Source organism: Malania oleifera, chromosome 8 (genome assembly GCF_029873635.1).
Source record: "Malania oleifera isolate guangnan ecotype guangnan chromosome 8, ASM2987363v1, whole genome shotgun sequence".
Classification (NCBI taxonomy): domain Eukaryota; kingdom Viridiplantae; phylum Streptophyta; class Magnoliopsida; order Santalales; family Ximeniaceae; genus Malania; species Malania oleifera.
The window spans coordinates 60,221,557-60,240,542 of record NC_080424.1 but is presented as its reverse complement, the minus strand read 5'-3'; the positions used below and the strand labels follow the sequence as shown (position 1 = coordinate 60,240,542).

Here is an 18,986-nt window from a genome sequence, read left to right as displayed (position 1 = left end):
CACGACTAGGACCACGTGGTGGTGCCCGATTGTCAATTTGACGATAGATTTAAGGAGAAATTAAGGATTTAGAGGAAATATACATTTCTCCAGGAGTGGTGCCTACGCCGCTCCCACGATAAATCCGCTCCAATAAAAATATCGGTGGCGGAGTTAGGAACCCAAGGGTGCCTTCCGTTTTCTGATCGGCCGAATATCCGCCGAGAAATTGAGAAGAGAGGGAAGGAGGGACGGAGGAGGCGTCGAACACACTGAGAACTCCCTCTGCAATTCAATCCGCAGGAAGCATCTCAATAAGCTTCTTTATCCTTTTCTTAAGCTTCTTTATCTTTTTGTTTTCCTTTACTTACTTTAACTTATATGACAATAATATTATCTATATATATACACACACTTTAACCATTACATATATTTTTTTTTTATTTTTATTTTTTTATTTTTCATATTCAAAATCCACCACTTTTCTTAATTTTCAAATAATTTGAGTTAGAACAATTTTAATAGTTAATAGGTAAATAGTCCTGTCAGTTCGGGATCCTTCTTTGTAACGATTTTGTACACTTGGCAAATTTTCACAACAATACCTCTCCAAGTATTCTGTAGACTTTTCCCGCTGCGGATTATTCTGCTGACACCAATAATATTATTGGTGCTCTCCCTGTCTGTGGCACTATTGTCTTTGACTTGGCATCTTATCTCCAAGGCGCTGCTTTGTTACTTGGGTATGAAAAAGGACCTGGGACTGATATTGTGAGTTTGGCGAGTCCCCTACTTACTTCTCCCAGGACTGGAGAACTCTTCTAGGTACCTGTAGGAATGAAAGGTTTGCTAGTGTTAGTGGATATGTCGCCTTGTAATCTTCCCTCCTAAATGCAATATAAAAAGGGATTTGTGGACTTAGACAAAATGCAATACAAATTTATGTTTAATTTTGTCCAGATCCATATAGATACATGTATTGGCTCACAATCGATGCTCCCAAATGCTATGCTAATGTACATGAGTTTGTATTTTTTAAACACAATTCCTCCCTAAGTAAAAGATGCAATTTGTGAAAATCTATTTGCCAAACTAAAGCTATGTTTGGGAGCATAATTGTTGGATGTAGAATTCAGATTTATTTGAATTTGGATAGAGTCAATATAACGTTTGTACAGTATTACATTTACCAAAAAAAAACTTTTGTACAATATTAAACCCATGCGCGAGGTTCAAATTCAGAGCTACCAAACACGGGTTAATGAGAAAGAAATCAAATTGGAATTCATTGCAGTTGAAAGCTATCCTAGGATCCCACATCTCTTAATACAATCAAGAAGAAAATGATATTCCACTGTTCCCAAAAACTTCAACAATGACAGCAGCAGCATTCAGCATTCCAATGAATTGAGGCTTCCTTTTTATCTTCCTGTGTAAGTTTAATGCGGGAAACTAGATCGCCCTATTCTGCTTTATCCAACTTAGATGGGGCACCATACTAGGGCAGGTTCCTTTCATCCAATTCCTTGTTTGATCTATGCCTACTTTGGTGAGGCAGGCTCAGCCTCTGTCCAAGCATATTAGGTTGGCAGGATTTCCTCCCTATTAGCTTCCATATTTTTAGCTCTTTCAACACATTCCCAACTATGATTTAGTCCCATTGAACTCTCATTCTCATAATTTCAAATATCATTTAATTCTCATTGCTTTTCTTTTTATTTTTATGGATTCGATACTAGATCTGAAATGCAGCGCCCTAGATATACCAACTCAAAACCAGAATTAGGTCTTCAGCCAAACATCACAGTGCTAACATGACAGTTCATTATAAAGCTAAAAAGCTAAATAACTTGACTATAAATCATATAAGCTTATGTGCTTATTGCAAGTATGACAAGAAGCTTAAGTATGCAGTTAGTTTTAAGCATGACAAGAAACATACGCACTCAGTCAACTGGTTCAAGGCTTCAAAGCCACAATTTTTCCCAAGACAACAATGTTTCATCCCCAATACAACAGTGGCAGTGATAAAAAATGTGGCCATTCAAATGTTTAATAATACTTCAATGGAAAAAAAAAAAAAAAAAAACGACAACAACGAATGCTTGAATGGCCAATTGAATAAGTTCTTTCTTGCCGACAGAGTTAAATGCCATTCAGTTAATTACAGTAGACACCCCTGCTCACAATAAGTCAATATAAACAAATAAAATCTGAAGAGGATTGATCAATCCTCTGACAATATCTATCACATGGACACCCAGCACTCTTTCTAAAGATCACCCAAAAGAATCCATTTCAAGGTGATGGGCAGCAAGACATCCCAAACTGTTGCTATGCGTTTCACCCATTAGGAGGAACAAAAGAATTAACTTTGAAATTAAAGGAGGTTATTCTCTTTCTCGTCCAGCATTCTTCCCAGCCGGGAAGGGCTTCTAGGAGCAAGAACACCACCAGCCTCCTTATGAGGAACAGATTCATGTGACTTATCAGAATTCTTTTCTCTGAGTGTGTTGCTATTCGAGGCCACATTTCGCATTGCCCTTGGCAACTTCAAAGGGAGGTCAGCTTCAATTGCATTGTCTTCTACATTTCTCGGGACTTCAGTGGTTTCTGGCTGTGCTGTAGGTGGGGCTACTGGAACAAGCTGTATAACTGATTTCCTCTTCCATTTTTTCCTCTGACTAGGCTTTGGTGCATTTGATTTGATGGCCTGTACAAAGAAAACAAAGCTTAGAAAATTAGAAACCTTGAAAAATCTTTTGCTGTCATATTCAAATGAACCTTGTACAAGGAGAAATTGAGATGAACAGCAGAATCATCTAGTGATAAACAAACATAGCACTTGAAAACAATAAATTGCCAGAAGTTCATAATGTCTGGAATATTAAGAACAGAACACACCTGTGTGTTCCCAATGTCAGATAAAGGCTTTCTTTGAGGTCTGCAGTCATCACTGGCCTCATCTGGCTTCTCAACAAATGCACTCTGAAGTAGCATTGCACCTTGAGAAGCAAGAACATGGCTCTTTTCAGCTTCATCGGTGCCAGAGCAATTCCCAATGCCTTCAGGGGTCTCTGACAAGTCACCCAACTCTTCCTTAACCAGAGTAACATCTCTATTGGTACATTTTGTAAGTAGACATCCACATGATGTCCCACAAGTGCCTTGATTAGCTCGGCATTTACATCTCATTGTTTTGCACAAACTGCTTCTACTACATGTGCAGCAGATTCCTGAATCATTTGTCCCCGTCATAGCACTGCTTCCTTCACTTGAAGTTTCTGTCCTTGAACTTTCTGAACCACTTCCATTTTTAAAATTCTTTTTCTTGGTAGGTATTTTCTTAGTCGCAGTCTCAGTCTCTGATGCCACCCACTCGTCATCATCAGAATGCTCTGATTCAGATGTGTCCATGTCCTCCACAGATTCAAAATTTCTCCCACCAATTATAATGGAGTTCCGTGGCCCCTGTAACCATAAGTGGCAGTAGTTAAAGATCAGTCATTGAACTCAAATATAAACAATCATGTGGTTTGAGAGACAAGTTCGAGCATACCTTGCGCAAATCATATACATGTCCTTCCTTGGAAGTGAAATTCTATGAAATTGTTCACATAAGAAAAACAAAAATGGAAATAGTTAGTTCACAATTGTTTAAAAATTAATTAGATAGAGGAGGACAACAACAGTAATAAGTAATACAAGAGCAGCTGAACTGTTAGGATTTGTACATCAAACAGTATATATGACCAGTCCACTACTCAAGGTTGTGTAATCTGAAAGTCATGGTCATGCACCACCAAAAAATAGCAAGCATCAGATATGTACTAGTGTGGCGCAATCCTGACCAGTGAACTGAGGTGAGGCATAGGGCTAAAAACCCTATAAAACTATACCAACACAGACATAAATTTTGCACCGCATACAGTCTTAGGAACAGTACCTATCAGGCTGTCCTCCTAGGTATTGACTACCACACCTAGGCGACAATCTAATATTACTCAAATTGATGACTCATTTATGTCATAATTCATAGCCATATTGCCCAAAGTCATCACATTTTTTACAATTAGTCAGACACTGAAATTCACTCTATCACTCTAGTCTGTCTCCGAGAGTAAAGCATGAAATATTAAGGAGCCAAAAAACCACAAGGTGAAAAAACCCCTACCAAACTTAACAAAATAGGAATGAGAGGACATTTCGTAGTTGAACTTCAAAAAATAAGGGGCTGTTTGGTATCACTGTCAAAAATTACAAAAATGAAAACCAGAAATGAAAATAAAAAACCCCAAACAGAAACTAAAAACTAGAAACCAACAACCAATTTGGTTAATATGTATAAAATTAAAACAAATTAAAATTTTAAATTAATTCTGCACAAATATGATTAAAATCATAAAATTGAAAAATAATACATATTTAAAAAATAATATAATAAAAATAAAAAATTTATTATAATTATTTTACTTAATTGTGATATTTTTAAAATTGACTTTACAATAACAATCTTATTATTGTACATGACAATCAAAAAATAATAAAACTATTTTGTAATAGAACTTTTTTAAAAAATTTATGTATATTTTTATTTTAATTAAATTTAAATTCATACGATAATTTTATTTTTATTTTTATTTTATTATAATTAAAAAGTGCATATAAAATGAATGATTTAATAAAAAAAATTTCTCTAGATATTAAATTTTTTGGCAATAGGTTGCTAAAACAACTGAAAATCATAAAACCTGATTTTCAGTTTTTGTGCAAACAGCTGAAAACCGAAAACAGGAATATAAAACCAGCAACATAAATAAATGCATTTTGAAATAGAAACAGAAAATAGGAAACAACAATAACACCAAACAAGCCCTAAGAAAAACCTCAGTGGGGGAAAACACCGCCAATATCCTTCAATCAGGGAGAATCCGAAGATTCTAGCAACAAAAAGAATCTACAACCTGGTCACTAGAAATAGAAATTCCATCACTCATGCAGAGCAATCACATGAAACAAGTGACAAAGGAAATTTGGCACTACCTTAATTCTCTTACCAAAACTGAATTGAGGTGAAAAAAATCCCAACTGACAATAATTTCTTTCAAAAATAAACAATTACGCATCAGCAATTAGTCATTCAATTAACTGCCAAATTGAACATGACAAAAACACAACACAAGAAAGCATCAGCTACTCAAAGAACTCATGGAAATTTATAGAATTTTGAAAGGTTTGCTGTTCTAGTTTGATCATAACAGATGGTAAACCCATATTAACCAGGTCATCCAATGTTATTGCAAATTAAATTATGATGCACACTCAAAATGCTCCAATTTTTCGAATTTGTGAATTATAGTTTCTTTACTTCCTCTCCCCTCTCATAACCCCACCCCATGCCCTTCCCAGCCCCCTACCTGCAGCTACCTTATGGAGCTAGATCTATGAATGTTAATTTCGAAAATGTGACAAGCATCCCATGGCAGCCAAATGCACTAACCAGTGACTTTTCCCGATGAAGAAGTTCTTGCTTTTGCATTTCAAGTTGTCTAACCAAACAACTGAGTTTGACTACTTTTTCCTTCAGCTCTCGTAATTGTGAATCTTTCTCTCTGCAGTCAACTTCTTTATCTCGTAATTGGCACCTGGGAAGGCAAGGAAGAACACATGCAGACAAGTCAAGACATATAAAAAATGATGCTGTCTGTGCATACTAACACTTGAGTCATACAGAAGCCAACTTAAGTGCACTAAACAATTTAAACCAACTGCCTTAAACCTCTTAAGCCACCACTTTCTGTAAAAGCTTAAGCTGTAAACAAACAATGAATAACACCCACTTATTCTTGTCAATTTTAAAAATAAATGACAGCTGTGAACAACAGAATATGACACCCAGGAGGACATCCTGACAACCATTGCTCTCATAGCATGTTATTTTGTTCTTGATGAAAAAGAAATTCATTAAAGAAAGAGAAGGAAATGATACTACACTTATATCAAGCCTTAACAGAACAAATTGATTATAGAAAATGAAAAGAGTTCTGCTAATTTATTGATAAAATTACTACCTAGAGGACGATGCCAGGTTAAACAAATAGTTCATCACGTTTTTTGCTTCAGCAAGAGAACGAACTTGGTTCCAGCGTCCCCTCCCGCTAAAAACCCTTTCACGCTCTTCTGCTTCTGACAACTGTGATGCCATAGAAACCAAGGTGCTGGATGAAGTAGCAAGCATGTTTTCAAGAGCAAAAATTCTAGAATTTCTAGCACCAGGAGACATTGTCTCAGGACAACTGTTGCAACAAACAAAGGCAATTTAGATTTGTGGATCCAAAAGAAAATAAGGACAGGAAAAGAAAACACATAAATTCATAGGAAAGGCATTCACAGCAAAATTTCTTACCTTAAATTTTTCTGCTTCATCTCTGCTTCTTCCTTTAGCTTTGCAACCTCCTTGGCCATTCTAGACCTCCTATAGTACAAAGATGCAATATGTGAATCAATTTACACAACAAAAACACTTTTAGGAAGTATCACAAATTTCACATTCAACTTAAAATTACATATCAATATTTCTGTAGATTTCTAAATTCCAGAAGAAGTTAGAATACATTGAATTTGGAACATAAATTACTTAGATTGCATCTTCAAGGACTAACAAGGAATGTAAGATAAATAACAGAGATTAACAAAAGAAGAATTTCAAGATTGTATCGCATCATGAAATAACTGAATCAGTACTGAAAATTTTAACTATGACTCAAATATTCTTAACTTTGAAGTAAAACTACAAGGATAGCAAACATTAACCATAGTTGTCAAATCAAAATTTGAATCGTGAATTTGAAATTCCAATTTTGGGAATCAAGAATCGAGAATTGAATTGAATCATAAGATTCAGTAAAAATTTCCGAAATCAATTCTAAATGACATGCATGCAACAAGCGAAATGGTACATCTAAATTTTGACCAAAAAAAAAAATTCATATTTCATGTGTATGCTTTCCCAAAACAAATGAAAAGTAAGAGAATGAGTCAGGACTTTATGTTGTTCAAAGGAAGGAATCAAGAAAAAAATAATAAAAAGTTGAAATTTTGGTGTTTTATCAATAATTATAAAAATAATAATATTTCATATATATTCTTTCTCGGATTTAAAAAAATCAATGAACCTAAAAAAATGATAATAATTGAACAAACAACTTAAAAACCAACTTCTGAATCTTAACAACACAACGAAAAGTGTACTGCCGTAGACAAGGAATGGAAGGCAATAGTGTAAAAATAAAAGCAATAAAAAAAGAAAGAAATGTTGTTCTGGGGGTTTCAAACTAGTCTGGCTTGTCAGGATATAACAGGTCCAGAATTGTGGGAATCGATAGATTCAGATCGAATCATAGATTCACGAGGTGAATCAACAGATTTGGCAATGATTAGTAGTTTTTAGATAGTAAGCTTCGAACCGGTTTGGTGTTTTTTAATCTCAAATTGTAAGATTCTAACAACAACGACATTAACAAGGTACACAAAATTTTAGACCAGCTTCTTCTAATATGTGATTACAAAGAGGCATTGACCTGGTGCAAAAGCTCTTGTTTAGTAGTTCATGTGATGCTGCCATAGTCATGAAGTGTTCATGCATATGATTGTTTATGCTTAATTCAAGAAATAGAAAGAACAAAGCAAGTTATTAATCTAAAATTGAGATTAAGATTAAGGGCCAGCATCTGACCTAAATTATTGGCAGCAAATTTATCCTAGACCTACCAACCAACCAAGACACATGGATAAAAGTATTAACTTAACAACTGAAAATATAAAACAAATATATCAATATTTTCAAAAATGTCAGGGAAAATTTTCCAATACTAAAATTTGTGAGGTGTAGAAGTCGATATGACATTTGATAGTCATAAAATTTTATAAGTCTTTCACTTTTTTCCTGTCAAATCCCTAAATTTAAATAAAACACCTACCCACCCTTTATAATATAATAGTTTTTAAAAAAAAATGAAAAACCATGGTATCTTGGGAGAATTTGTCAACCAGTTCTAACCAACAGAAGTGATCAGATTATATCAAATCAATCAAAATGGAGACTAAGGCTTAAATTTCAATTTCAACAAAAAATTCAACCCTGGTGTACGAAACTTTAGATGTCCATGTATATTTCTATTTCATTTTTTTAAAATGATGGAAATTGGTAGTAAATCACAGATTTTTTCATAAATTTTAGAAATCATCAACAAACAACAATACAAGATTTAGAACTAAAATACCATAAATAATACATATCAATGACAACTATGTCCTGTACAAGATGAAATAGATGTAATTTAACAATCATAGTAAACACATTCCATTATTATAAATAAAATTCAATACATCAGTAATATATCAATTCCTATGCAAATAGAACTAATTTAGATATCCTTGTAATAATCTTTATTCTCAATTAAAAAGATTTATTAATAAAGAAATTTTTTTTCAATTTGATTTTTGATTCTAAAATGTAGAGCTCACAAAATTTTGTTCCAGGGTCAGATTTTCAAAAACTTTTGCTAACATTTTAAGATTGCAATAAATTTCAAATGATTCATGAAATTTAGACATAAAAATTGTACTGGATAATGACTGCCACTTTCGTTTTGAAGGGTCATTGATGGAAGAATTTTGACAATTTTGTGCAAATTTAACACCATGAACAAGATAGTTTATGACCAAAAATAAGTTACAACCTAAAGTGGTGTATTCAAATTGATCCTATTCCATCTTACCTAAAGCAAAGCAAACTAGATAAACATGAAACTATCAAATTAGCCAAATTCTAAGCTAATTAAAATTTTAAAAGAATACAAAGGCTAAACAACTAAAGGTCTCAAGTCTAATGAAAAAAAAAAACAAAAAACAAAATCAAATTAATGGGACTCACTGCTCCATTTGATGCTCGTATTCAGAACGAACTTCATGTACCCGTAGTATGACTTCAAGCTCATGCTCAATAGCCTGCATCAGTGCCTATCAAATAGAAAATTATGTTAGTAAGGAAGAAGCATCGTTACCACATCCCAAAAACACCAAACTAATGGCATGTGCAAGTATACATCTATTTAACCATGAATCTATGCACAAACATCATTGCTATCTCATCACAGACACACCAAAAGCACATATTATGTGCAGCAATATATCAATTAAGCTAGGGATACCTGAATTCCAGGACCATTTCCAGCACCTGCCACCAAAAAAATATGTCCATTTTCTGTAATTGTTGTTATGGAAAAGTAAAATCAACGGCATAAAGAAATAGATATCCTAACCATATGTTTCACGTGATGAAGCCTTTCGAGATTCCAATAGTTCTTTCAGTCTTTTTGTGGCCATAGCAGCTTCTTCTGTTTTTCGTTGCAAAACCTGAGATAAAACAAGCAAATCAGATAAATGACTCTCCAAAACTAGAAAAATTATAGCACCTGAAGAGTACATTGTTTTACCATCTTTTGTCTCTGGTTTAAAGCTAATAGCTTATGCATTTCATACTCATTCCTTCTACCCTCTTTCTTAAGCTGTAGATAGGTAAGAATACAAGTCAGAGGTTAAAACATTGTCATAATAAAAAATTCAGGTCACACCCACCACTTGCATGCATGTGTGGAAACACACCTATCATCTCCACAATGTTTGTACAACAAACAGTTACCCCGACCGAAAAAAATTCTCACTCATGGCCTTCCCTTGCATTTGGGTTTTATTATCTTTTTTTCTGGAAGTGCAGTGGTTCAGACACATCATTCATTCAAACAGTCTCCTACTCTAATACCATGTAGAACAACCAATTAACCTAAAAAGCACAAGCTTGTGAACACGGGCTTTGGCCCAGTGGTTCATTTCCTGGACCCCTTAGGACCATTTGTTTGAATCCCCTTGGTGAGGATCCTCCCAACTTTTAGAATGGAAGGGAGGATATTTTAGGCAGGGATAGGAGGGGGGGTTGCAGGGTGGTTGTTCCTGTGGTATGCCACAACAGTCCTTATCTTCAAAAAAAAATAAAAAATAAAAAATAAAAGGCTGAACCTTGCAAAGAAGAGCAGTTTTTAGCCTTTCTTAAATATTCTTGTCCAAATGTAGCACCCCAACTTTATTTATGATTCATAAAGATCCAGGAACAGTGTATGTAAAACACTGATTTGGACAAGAGCATAAACCAAGAATGTCTGTGTACTAAATTACTAATAAGGTATGACCTAGATAAACAGTCCATAAGATGAAGTTCTACATCTTGTGCCTATGCAAAATGATTCACTGGATAACAGTGGCTTTGATCAATCTGAAAACTACACCTCAAAGAAAATTCCAGCATGACTTATTTTGGTATGAAGATGATAACAGCATGATGGCACAGCATTACTCTACATCTCAAAATTCTTTTGCATTAAATACTGTAAGAACCTATTACTTCCAAAACTAAAGGGACCATTCAAGAAACATTTAAAAATGTAATAGAAATTTAACAATGAAAACACCTGTAAAACCTCTTTTTCCCGTGATGCCTTCCATAACCTGAATTGCTCAGACTCTTGCTTGATTTTATGTTGCAGTTGAACCTGAATAACAGAGTCGCACAATCAATCAGAGGAAGAGAACTGTTAACCATTATTAAATGCAAATGGTTTATGTCCACTAACAACATCACCTTATGGGACTTTATTCTCTGAATCTCATCTTGTAACCGCTTTGCTGCATCGTCGCTCTTTTGCTTCTGTCTCAAAATTTGAGATTGTGCCTCCTGTTTCTTCTTCAGTTCTGAAACCTGCAGGGCAGAATATTCTTCTTAGATGTGTAATTGTGATTGAACTAGGTAAGAGAATTCAAACTTTACCTGTGCTTCAAGAAAATTCAACTTTTGAAGATACTCTTCCTTAAGCCTTTGAGCACCATCATCAGAGGTTGATGAAATATTTGCCAGGTTGTATCTCAATTCCTCAATCTCTTTCTGCCAATGACAATAGAGGGGAAGAATTAAGTATGATGAGGAAAAAAGTTGAATTACAAGTTATCCTCAATAGAACACTAACCTGCAAAGCTCTCTTTTCGTGTTCTAACTCCAGAACTTTCTTCTCATAATGTTGTTTGAGAATTGAAGTGTTGACATTTGTAAATTGCTTCATCTCAGCCTTCGACGTGCAAAACAAATTACAAAGCAAACAGCAGGCCACATTAAGAAAGAAAGAGCATACACAAAATTTCATGATAGAAATCAGCCTTTCAAAGTTTATAGAAGAAACAAAGAAGCAAATTGACCAAACACAAGCATTGAATTGAAGGGATGATGGTGGATTTTTGACCTGAGATTTGAGAATTGAATTGAATTTTGGGAGTAGTGTTTGCCATACAATGCAGCACAACCCACCAAATATTCATGTAGAGCCCCTACTACTCTTCACATTACTTCTGTAGGATTTTGGAGTTATTTATTTGTTGCAGGGTCCTAGTTCATGGGTATTTTGAGTCTTCATTTTCAATTGCTTTGAATTGTTATTTTATTTTATTTGGTCAGTTATATGGACTTCCTTTCATATTAACATAATTTTCTTCCAGATTGATTGTCCTAACCCTTGTGAGTACTTCCTTCGTATAGGAGTGATTACATATAGTGAGACTAATAGTTGTTATCTTTGTTATTTTAATTAAATGATTTAAGACCATATCTGAATTAAAAATTTTCTCACCCTAAGCTCAAATATTCCCAATTTTCCCACGAAGATATTAGTCATTAAATATTAATAAATTTTATCAAGGTGTTGCTTAGTTATGCAGTTACTTTTACAACTATATATTGGTTTATAGTTTCACTTTCATGTAACTAAAAATTATCAAACAAAGCTAAACTGCCATCGATTGAAACCACTCAATTCATTCATGTCTTTGTTTTTCCTAATGATCAGTTGCATCTTCCATGTAAATTGGTAGAAAATGATTCATATAGCTGACCCCATCTAGTGGGACTTATGGCTTGGTTTGTTGTTGTTAATTGTAGAAATTAATTATAATAAATTACAGAATGACTAGGAAACTAAACACATCTTAAAGAAAATCATTTAAAAAAAAAAAAAAAAAGGAAGGGCAAGATTGTGAATATATTAAAATATATATATATATATAGATTATTGGTATCAAATAGCCATTTACAAGCGGGTGGTTAATCATGTAACTACTTTTACACCCACATATGGATTTATAGTTTTGCATAACTAATAATTATTAAGTCAAATTTCCTTTACTTTGAGCTACTCCAATCCATTTGTGTTTTTGAACTTTCTAATGATCAATTGCTTCTTCCATTCCTTTTCCACGAATTGTTGTAGAAACATATTACAAAATGACTGAAAACTAGCCATGTTTAACAGATCATGAGCATACTTAATTCAAGCACTGAATTGAATAGAAACACTTCCATTGACGCTAGTTTAAAATGTTTTATTCATCTTTGCTTTCATCTTTGAAATTTTTTAAAAAATAAAAAATAAATAAAGATCATGAGCATATTAAAAAGAACAGCATGCCTTGGGAGTATGGTCCCTATATTAAAATTTAGGGCATATAATTCTCTATAACTCACTAAATAATCCAACAAAGTGTCAAACATAAGAATATAGAAAATTGGAAATTTAGTTACCAATATCCTTGACCAATATGACCTTTGGGATTCTCTAGAGTGAACCTTATGGGCAATACAATATTTAGAAGAATAATACTTATGCTATAATGAATGAAAATGAAACAAAATTTCTATAAAAAATTCTCCAAAATTTTCTTTCCATGGTCAAACTCGCTGCTCACATCTTATTTGGCCAGCAAGCAAAAAGAGGGCAAATTCTTTTTAAAGCATCTATATAAAACTATTCAGCTGACACAAATGTGCCAAAACCAACAACAGTTTACCTCCTTCTGTTCAAGTTTTTTGTCCAGTTCTTTCAATTCTCTATCCAATTTTTCTTGAATAGACGAATGTTCTTGCTCTTTCTCATCCTCTTCCATATCACCTGAATTTGAGTTAGGACGATATAAATTACACATTATTAGACAGTTGTTTTGCCAAAAAAAATATTTAAAAGAAAAAAGCCATAGTTGCACCTAGACCGCTGACTAAAGAAAAATTGACATAAGCATAAGATCATAAGATCCCTCAATTAAAAAGTACCCCCTACCCAGAAAACCAAGAAGCCAACATACAAAGCATCACTTTAAGAGTATGCATGCACCCAACCAAAGATCAGAGAGAGAATCCAAGGCAGGAATAAAACACAACCAACATCTAAAAGATTACCCATCTAGTATAGAAAAAGTGAAAAAAAACCCAGAAACCATCATTTATGTGAGATAAGTAGATAACTAAAACTTAAAAACTTGAACATATCTAATGAAAGAATTTTTCAGAGAATATAGTATGAAGATCTTCCTGATGGATACCTGAAAGGTCCCCTGGTTTTGTATCATAAACATACGGAAAGTCTTGAGGGCTTGTCATATGTACATTTTTTAAGTGGGGCCCATCATCATCCAAATCAAGGAAATCATCAAAACCACTGGGTTTTGAAATGTTCACATTTTGAAGCCGTAACAATTCCCCTTCCAGTTCTTGAATTTTTGCCACATAACTTCTCATAAAATCAAAATCCTGAGAAAGAGTTCAAAATTTTAGGCCAAGTGTTCTGAATAAAACACAATATTCCAAGTCAAAATATTTATGGGCCCAAACCTGATTTGAGTTAGAGTCTATTTCATCCCAAGATTTACCATTTCGAGCCGATTCCAGTTTCATAATCAGTTTGTCTTTTTCAACCTAAGATATTCAAACCAGTTACCAGGTAAGAGAACTGCAGTTGTAAGAAGCTCATCAAGGTTTTTTGTAACATTTGAAACAGATAAGACAAACCTGAGCATCAATAGCACGTTGCTCTAAATGCTCACAACTGATATGACGTTCTTTAAGCTCCCGTTGCAGCTCTGCATTGCTTGCCTCTAGTAGAGAAATTTTTCGCTTGAGAATCTAGAAAGCAAAGATGAATAAAACATTTTAAACTAGCGATTGAGGAGTTTAGACCGACACTTTTTTAACTATATTTTACCTGAAGTTCTTCTAATGGTGCATTTGCATCACCACGGAAATAAAGAAGCTCAGCTTGCAACTGCTCAATTTGGCTCCGCATTCTTTGCATTTGAGCAGCCATTGGATCACGATTGATCTATTGTAGGAAGAAAATAATGAGAACAAAATGAAACGCACTAAAAAATAATAATAATGATACAAACAAGAACTTACAACTGCTTTGTTCTGAATGTTGCGAGCACGATTTGCATACTTCAGAGTGTTAAGGGTCTCCTCAGCATTTGAGTCAGCAGGACTCACACAAGCTGCATTCATCACAAACCATAAGGAAAGACAGAAAGAAAAGAAAAGGACTATAAAGAGTAAGAGAGAACATGGAACCAAATATGTATATTTTGAACATACCAATCATAACAGTTTTGCTGTTTCCTCCAAGAGAGTCCTAGAAATCCAAATTCAAGTTGTGAGTTCTCTAACAATTGCTCATGCACTTAAGGTAAATTAGCTGTGTATCTATCTTAGTTGAATTTAGTAAGCAAAACCAATAAAAAAAAAAAAACACCCACTAAGCAAAAAAAAAAAAAAAGAGAGAGAGATGTTATAATTTCGAAGTAAAATTGCAACCAAAAACAAAAACAGAAGAAATTAGCGATCTTCTATTCTTCATTTTCCCAATTTCCATACAAATACCAGTTCAATGCTTCAACATCCTAAAGGTAGACCCATCCAAAAAACTAGAACCAAACTGGAGTTAAATTTTTCATTGGCCAACATAATAAAAATAAACTAATAAAGAAGCATACATAACCATATAAAATAGCAATACATAATTGTAATTACTAGAATACGAGACAATGCTTTTCTGGAATCAATATAAGTATATAAAAATTAATCTAAAAAAATAAAAACACACACACGCATAAAATCCCTTGCCTGTAACAATCTTGTTAACTTGCTGTCACGATATGGAACATGACCTCCTTCTTTCCGCTTCTTCTCATCACCCAAGGCACTAATTACATTGCCAAGGGCCAGCAATCCCTTATTTATATGAATTCCTAGGACAAGAAAAAGAATCCTATTACTTAGGAAATTCAGAAAATAATCCCTAAACTAAAGCAAATGTTTACATCTCATTAACTTTACAACAGACAGCCTATTCGAAAACATTAGTTAAAACTCAGAAGACCATGCAGCAGCCCACTCAAGTAGACAAACAAGGTTGATCTTGCCAACAACTCACAACTGAAATAAGCTTCCTGTATCGTAATAAAAATTCCATTTTACGATGAATATTCCAATAATTTATAGTTAGTCAATTAGGTACCTTCTTTAAGACGCATCCCATCTGCTCCTGTTCGCTTTGCTCTTTCAGAACCAGCAAGGTCCACCAAATGAAGTTTTGCACTTAATATATCATCACCAGTGTCATCATTTGTAACTCCAGCTTGACATTGGACAGTTCTTTTTTGCTCCATTGATATTGTAAATATGGCATGAGAACGACTGAAACACAACATAAACATAGAATGGTCAAAAATGATGATGTATAAATTAAAATGAAACATGGGAGGGGAAAGATAGAAAGAAATCCAAATAGAGAACATGACAAAACTGAAAAAATAAAAATAAATAAATTTCAATACATGAAAAATGAGCTTTGGATATATGACCTTAATCAAAGTAAACTATATATAAAAGACACAATACACAGAAATATGTTCTTAAAAGTTTTTGCATATATTATTTGCAAGATTTTATTGCAAAATTCTGTTGTGATTTCCTTTCTCCTCTCTTCTCATCTTGTAGGCCCTTCAAGATTTCAATAAAGGGGAAACATTTCTTCGCTTTCTGAGTGTACTTTGGACTATTGCAAACTTGCAATATTTACTTTCTTTGTCGACTATTTTTATCACCCTCCTAAAAGTGTTACCTTTATTGCGAAGACTTAAATTCATCTTGCTTTTGTAATGACATTTTGATAGATAAGTGGGAAAGGGGCTGTGTGGTTCAAATGCCACTTAAATGCAGGGAGGGATGAATCTTTCTTTCATTATTATAGCCTCTTGTGCCTTGAGAAGCAACATCCTAAGCAAATTATTTTATGGCTCGTGAATGTTTTACTGTAAAAGGACTTAAAAACCATCACATTCATGCAAGCACAATAATCTCTACTATTAGAAAGGGGATTCTTTACTTTCTTTCCCGACTATTTTTATCACCCTCCTAAAAGTGTTACCTTTATTGCGAAGACTTAAATTCATCTTGTTTTTGTTATGACATTTTGATAGATAAGTGGGAAAGGGGCTGTGTGGTTCAAATGCCACTTAAATGCAGGAGGGATGAATCCTTCTTTCATTATTATAGCCTCTTGTGCCTTGAGAAGCAACATCCTTAGCAAATAATTTTATGGCTCGTGGATGTTTTTCTGTAAAAGGACTTAAAAACCATCACATTCATGCAAGCAAAATAATCTCTACCATTAGAAAGAGGATTCCTCATTTTTGACTTGGTTTTTAACTTTTCAAAAATGTCCCTATAACTACCCATTAAAATTTCAAAAAAGTCCCTATTAACTATCCGTGTATACTTTAAGCATATTTCTATAACTACCCATAAATATTTCAAAAAATACACCTAATCACCCATAACTTTCCTAAAATAATATTTTTCCAAATATATTTATTTATTATTTTTTAAAGAATTATTTTGTTATAAATTAGTGATGTTTTCATCATACAAATTCCTGATGATTGTTCTAAAACACTTAACAAAAGAAACAAGAATGTGTTCAGATTTGAGCCATAGAACAATGCCAAGTGCTTGGATGAGATAGAATGCCCACAAGTGCTGATTCATTTTTTATTCTGTTTCTGAGCATAAAAATGCCACCAATCATTCATTCAATTGACAAAAATACATTTCTAAATCTATATTGAGCTTAAAATTTTCCCTATTCAAATGTAATATATACAATTTTAGATGTAGAAAAGTTGAAACAAGTCGGAAAAGATTATGAAAGAACCACCAATATGTATAAATAATGAAATCTGCACCTTGACTGACTATTCATATTAGTGCTTCCAGTGGCACGAGATAGAGAACCACGTGACAAATATGATGCCATCTCTTCTTTTGTCCTGACTTCTGCTTCTGTCACTCCAGCAAGTGTTATCCCCCCGTTCACTGTTTCTCTGATTTGTATAGGAACTCTTGCAGGTGCAGCTAACTTTGCTTGAGATACCCCCTCATTTTTGCATAGAGTTGATGAATTTGGATCAAGCAGGTCAAATACTTCTTCCTTAAATATCTGTCAATTAATAAATAAGTATACACAGGAACCTAGCTATACATTTTAGGGGAGGAAAACAACAAGGAAGCATCCATACCTCAATAAAAGACACTCTAATAAGAAACTCCGAAGAATCTTTCATTGCTTCCACCCTTGAAAATATTGTTTCCAGCACCTTAGGTATAATTCCACCCTCACTATCATTTCCAGTATAGTTGGTTCCCATTGTGTATGTTTTTCCAGAACCCGTCTTATAAAGCAAGCAATGAAGTCAGTGAGCAGAATAGTTGAACCACACCAAACAAACACTCATAAATAATCAAGATATAAAAAATATTAAGATCCAAAATAGATGCTAAACCTGGCCATATGCAAGAACAGTGGCATTGTAGCCATGGAAGAGTGCATCAACAAGTGGAGCAACGCAATCGATAAATATTGCAGAATATGGCAGGCCACCGCTGCCATAAACATAGTCAAACGTGAATGCATGCGATCCAATTTGTACCTGTTTGTACGCCCAACAAAAATCGTATCAAATTAACATCCTAGTTTTCAAACCAAATATCTTTGACTTGAACCATTGTAAAGAATTGTGGAGAAAAAAAAAATAAGATCAAAGTTCGGAAGATAAATATCAATAATTATAAATTTCATAGTTTTCATATGAATTTTAAGTAAGAAAAATTTCCCAAAAAAATAGAAAAGAGATACAGTGCCTGTGGCTCTCCCGGAACAACGGTGATGCAGTCTGTACATCCAATGAGAAGCTCCGGAGTAATAAGAGGCCTGATGTTGACAGCAACTCTCACACATTGAGAAGAATCCTTCTCGTGGGGAATTGTCTTCGCATCTGAAGCCTCCATCTCCTCTCAAACCAGATCCGCCAAACCCTAGCGCAATCCAGAAAAGCAATATTGATCGCTAAATTAGGGTTCACGCAGCAGGAATCGCAAACAATCAATCATCAGCAGCATAAAACAAATCGTTTAACAAATGAATCGCAGATCGGGAAGAACAATCGCACGCACAGAAAACAGAAACAAATGAAGGTTTTTGGGAACGGTGAGCTGAAGAAGAATCGATCTGAAGGGTATGAGGAAAGGATAAGAGTGATTCGCGAATTTCTGAAAGAGATGGAGGCAGTGAAGCAGATCTTCTTGGGGATGAGAGAACGGCTACACGAAGAGAGAGGGCTTTTTGCTTTTCAAGTGGAGATCAAAATTGAATTAAAGAAAATGGCGCTCGGTCGAATTCAAAATGAGAAAGTCACGTGAGAGAGACGTTGGGGGTTCGCGTCCTCCTCCGGGATCACGTGAGGGTGAGGTTAGGAATTGGGTCCTTCGGGATGGGTACACCGTGCGTCTCGCGTGCCATCGAATGTCCGTTTGGCTTGAGGCTTTATGCTTGGGGCTTGAAGCTTGATTATTAAGAAAAATTATATATATATATATATATATATATATACACACACACACACATACATAGGTAATGAATTAACGATAAAATTTAAATTTTACAAATCATTAATATTTTATTTTTAAAAATTTTTAATTCTATTATAAAAACTTTTAATTTTAATAGTGTTTGATATAAAGAGAA

General features: G+C 34.1%; 1 protein-coding gene across 2 annotated transcripts; it reads right to left on the bottom strand.

Moving 5' to 3' along the window:
* Positions 1–2,081: 2,081 nt before the first annotated feature.
* LOC131162545 (kinesin-like protein KIN-4C) lies at positions 2,082–18,664 on the bottom strand. Of its 2 annotated transcripts, XM_058119144.1 has the most exons (28): positions 18,416–18,664; positions 18,104–18,277; positions 17,746–17,892; positions 17,482–17,634; positions 17,149–17,402; positions 15,420–15,598; positions 15,026–15,150; positions 14,498–14,534; positions 14,306–14,397; positions 14,112–14,228; positions 13,919–14,032; positions 13,742–13,825; positions 13,453–13,660; positions 12,925–13,025; positions 11,058–11,156; positions 10,862–10,975; positions 10,676–10,792; positions 10,506–10,586; positions 9,477–9,548; positions 9,303–9,396; positions 9,192–9,217; positions 8,915–9,000; positions 6,386–6,454; positions 6,051–6,275; positions 5,480–5,624; positions 3,539–3,580; positions 2,884–3,450; positions 2,082–2,692 (listed from the first exon to the last, which is right to left on the bottom strand). In XM_058119144.1, exons 2-28 carry the CDS (start codon positions 18,248–18,250, stop codon positions 2,360–2,362), a joined length of 3,828 nt encoding a protein of 1,275 aa, XP_057975127.1. In that variant the 5' UTR covers positions 18,251–18,277; positions 18,416–18,664; the 3' UTR covers positions 2,082–2,359. The 2 variants fall into 2 exon arrangements, with proteins under 2 accessions (XP_057975127.1, XP_057975126.1); XM_058119143.1 differs by having other exon boundaries at positions 18,104–18,663.
* Positions 18,665–18,986: the final 322 nt, after the last annotated feature.

Excerpts from the sequence above, each read along its gene's own strand:
- LOC131162545 (XM_058119144.1), bottom strand. The coding sequence starts at position 18,250 with ATGGAGGCTTCAGATGCGAAGACAATTCCCCACGAGAAGGATTCTTCT. Across the intron at positions 14,229-14,305 it reads ACATTCAGAACAAAGCAGTT|ATCAATCGTGATCCAATGGC; the intron begins GTAAGTTCTTGT and ends TTCCTACAATAG. Across the intron at positions 9,549-10,505 it reads GGGAAAAAGAGGTTTTACAG|CTTAAGAAAGAGGGTAGAAG; the intron begins GTGTTTTCATTG and ends ACCTATCTACAG.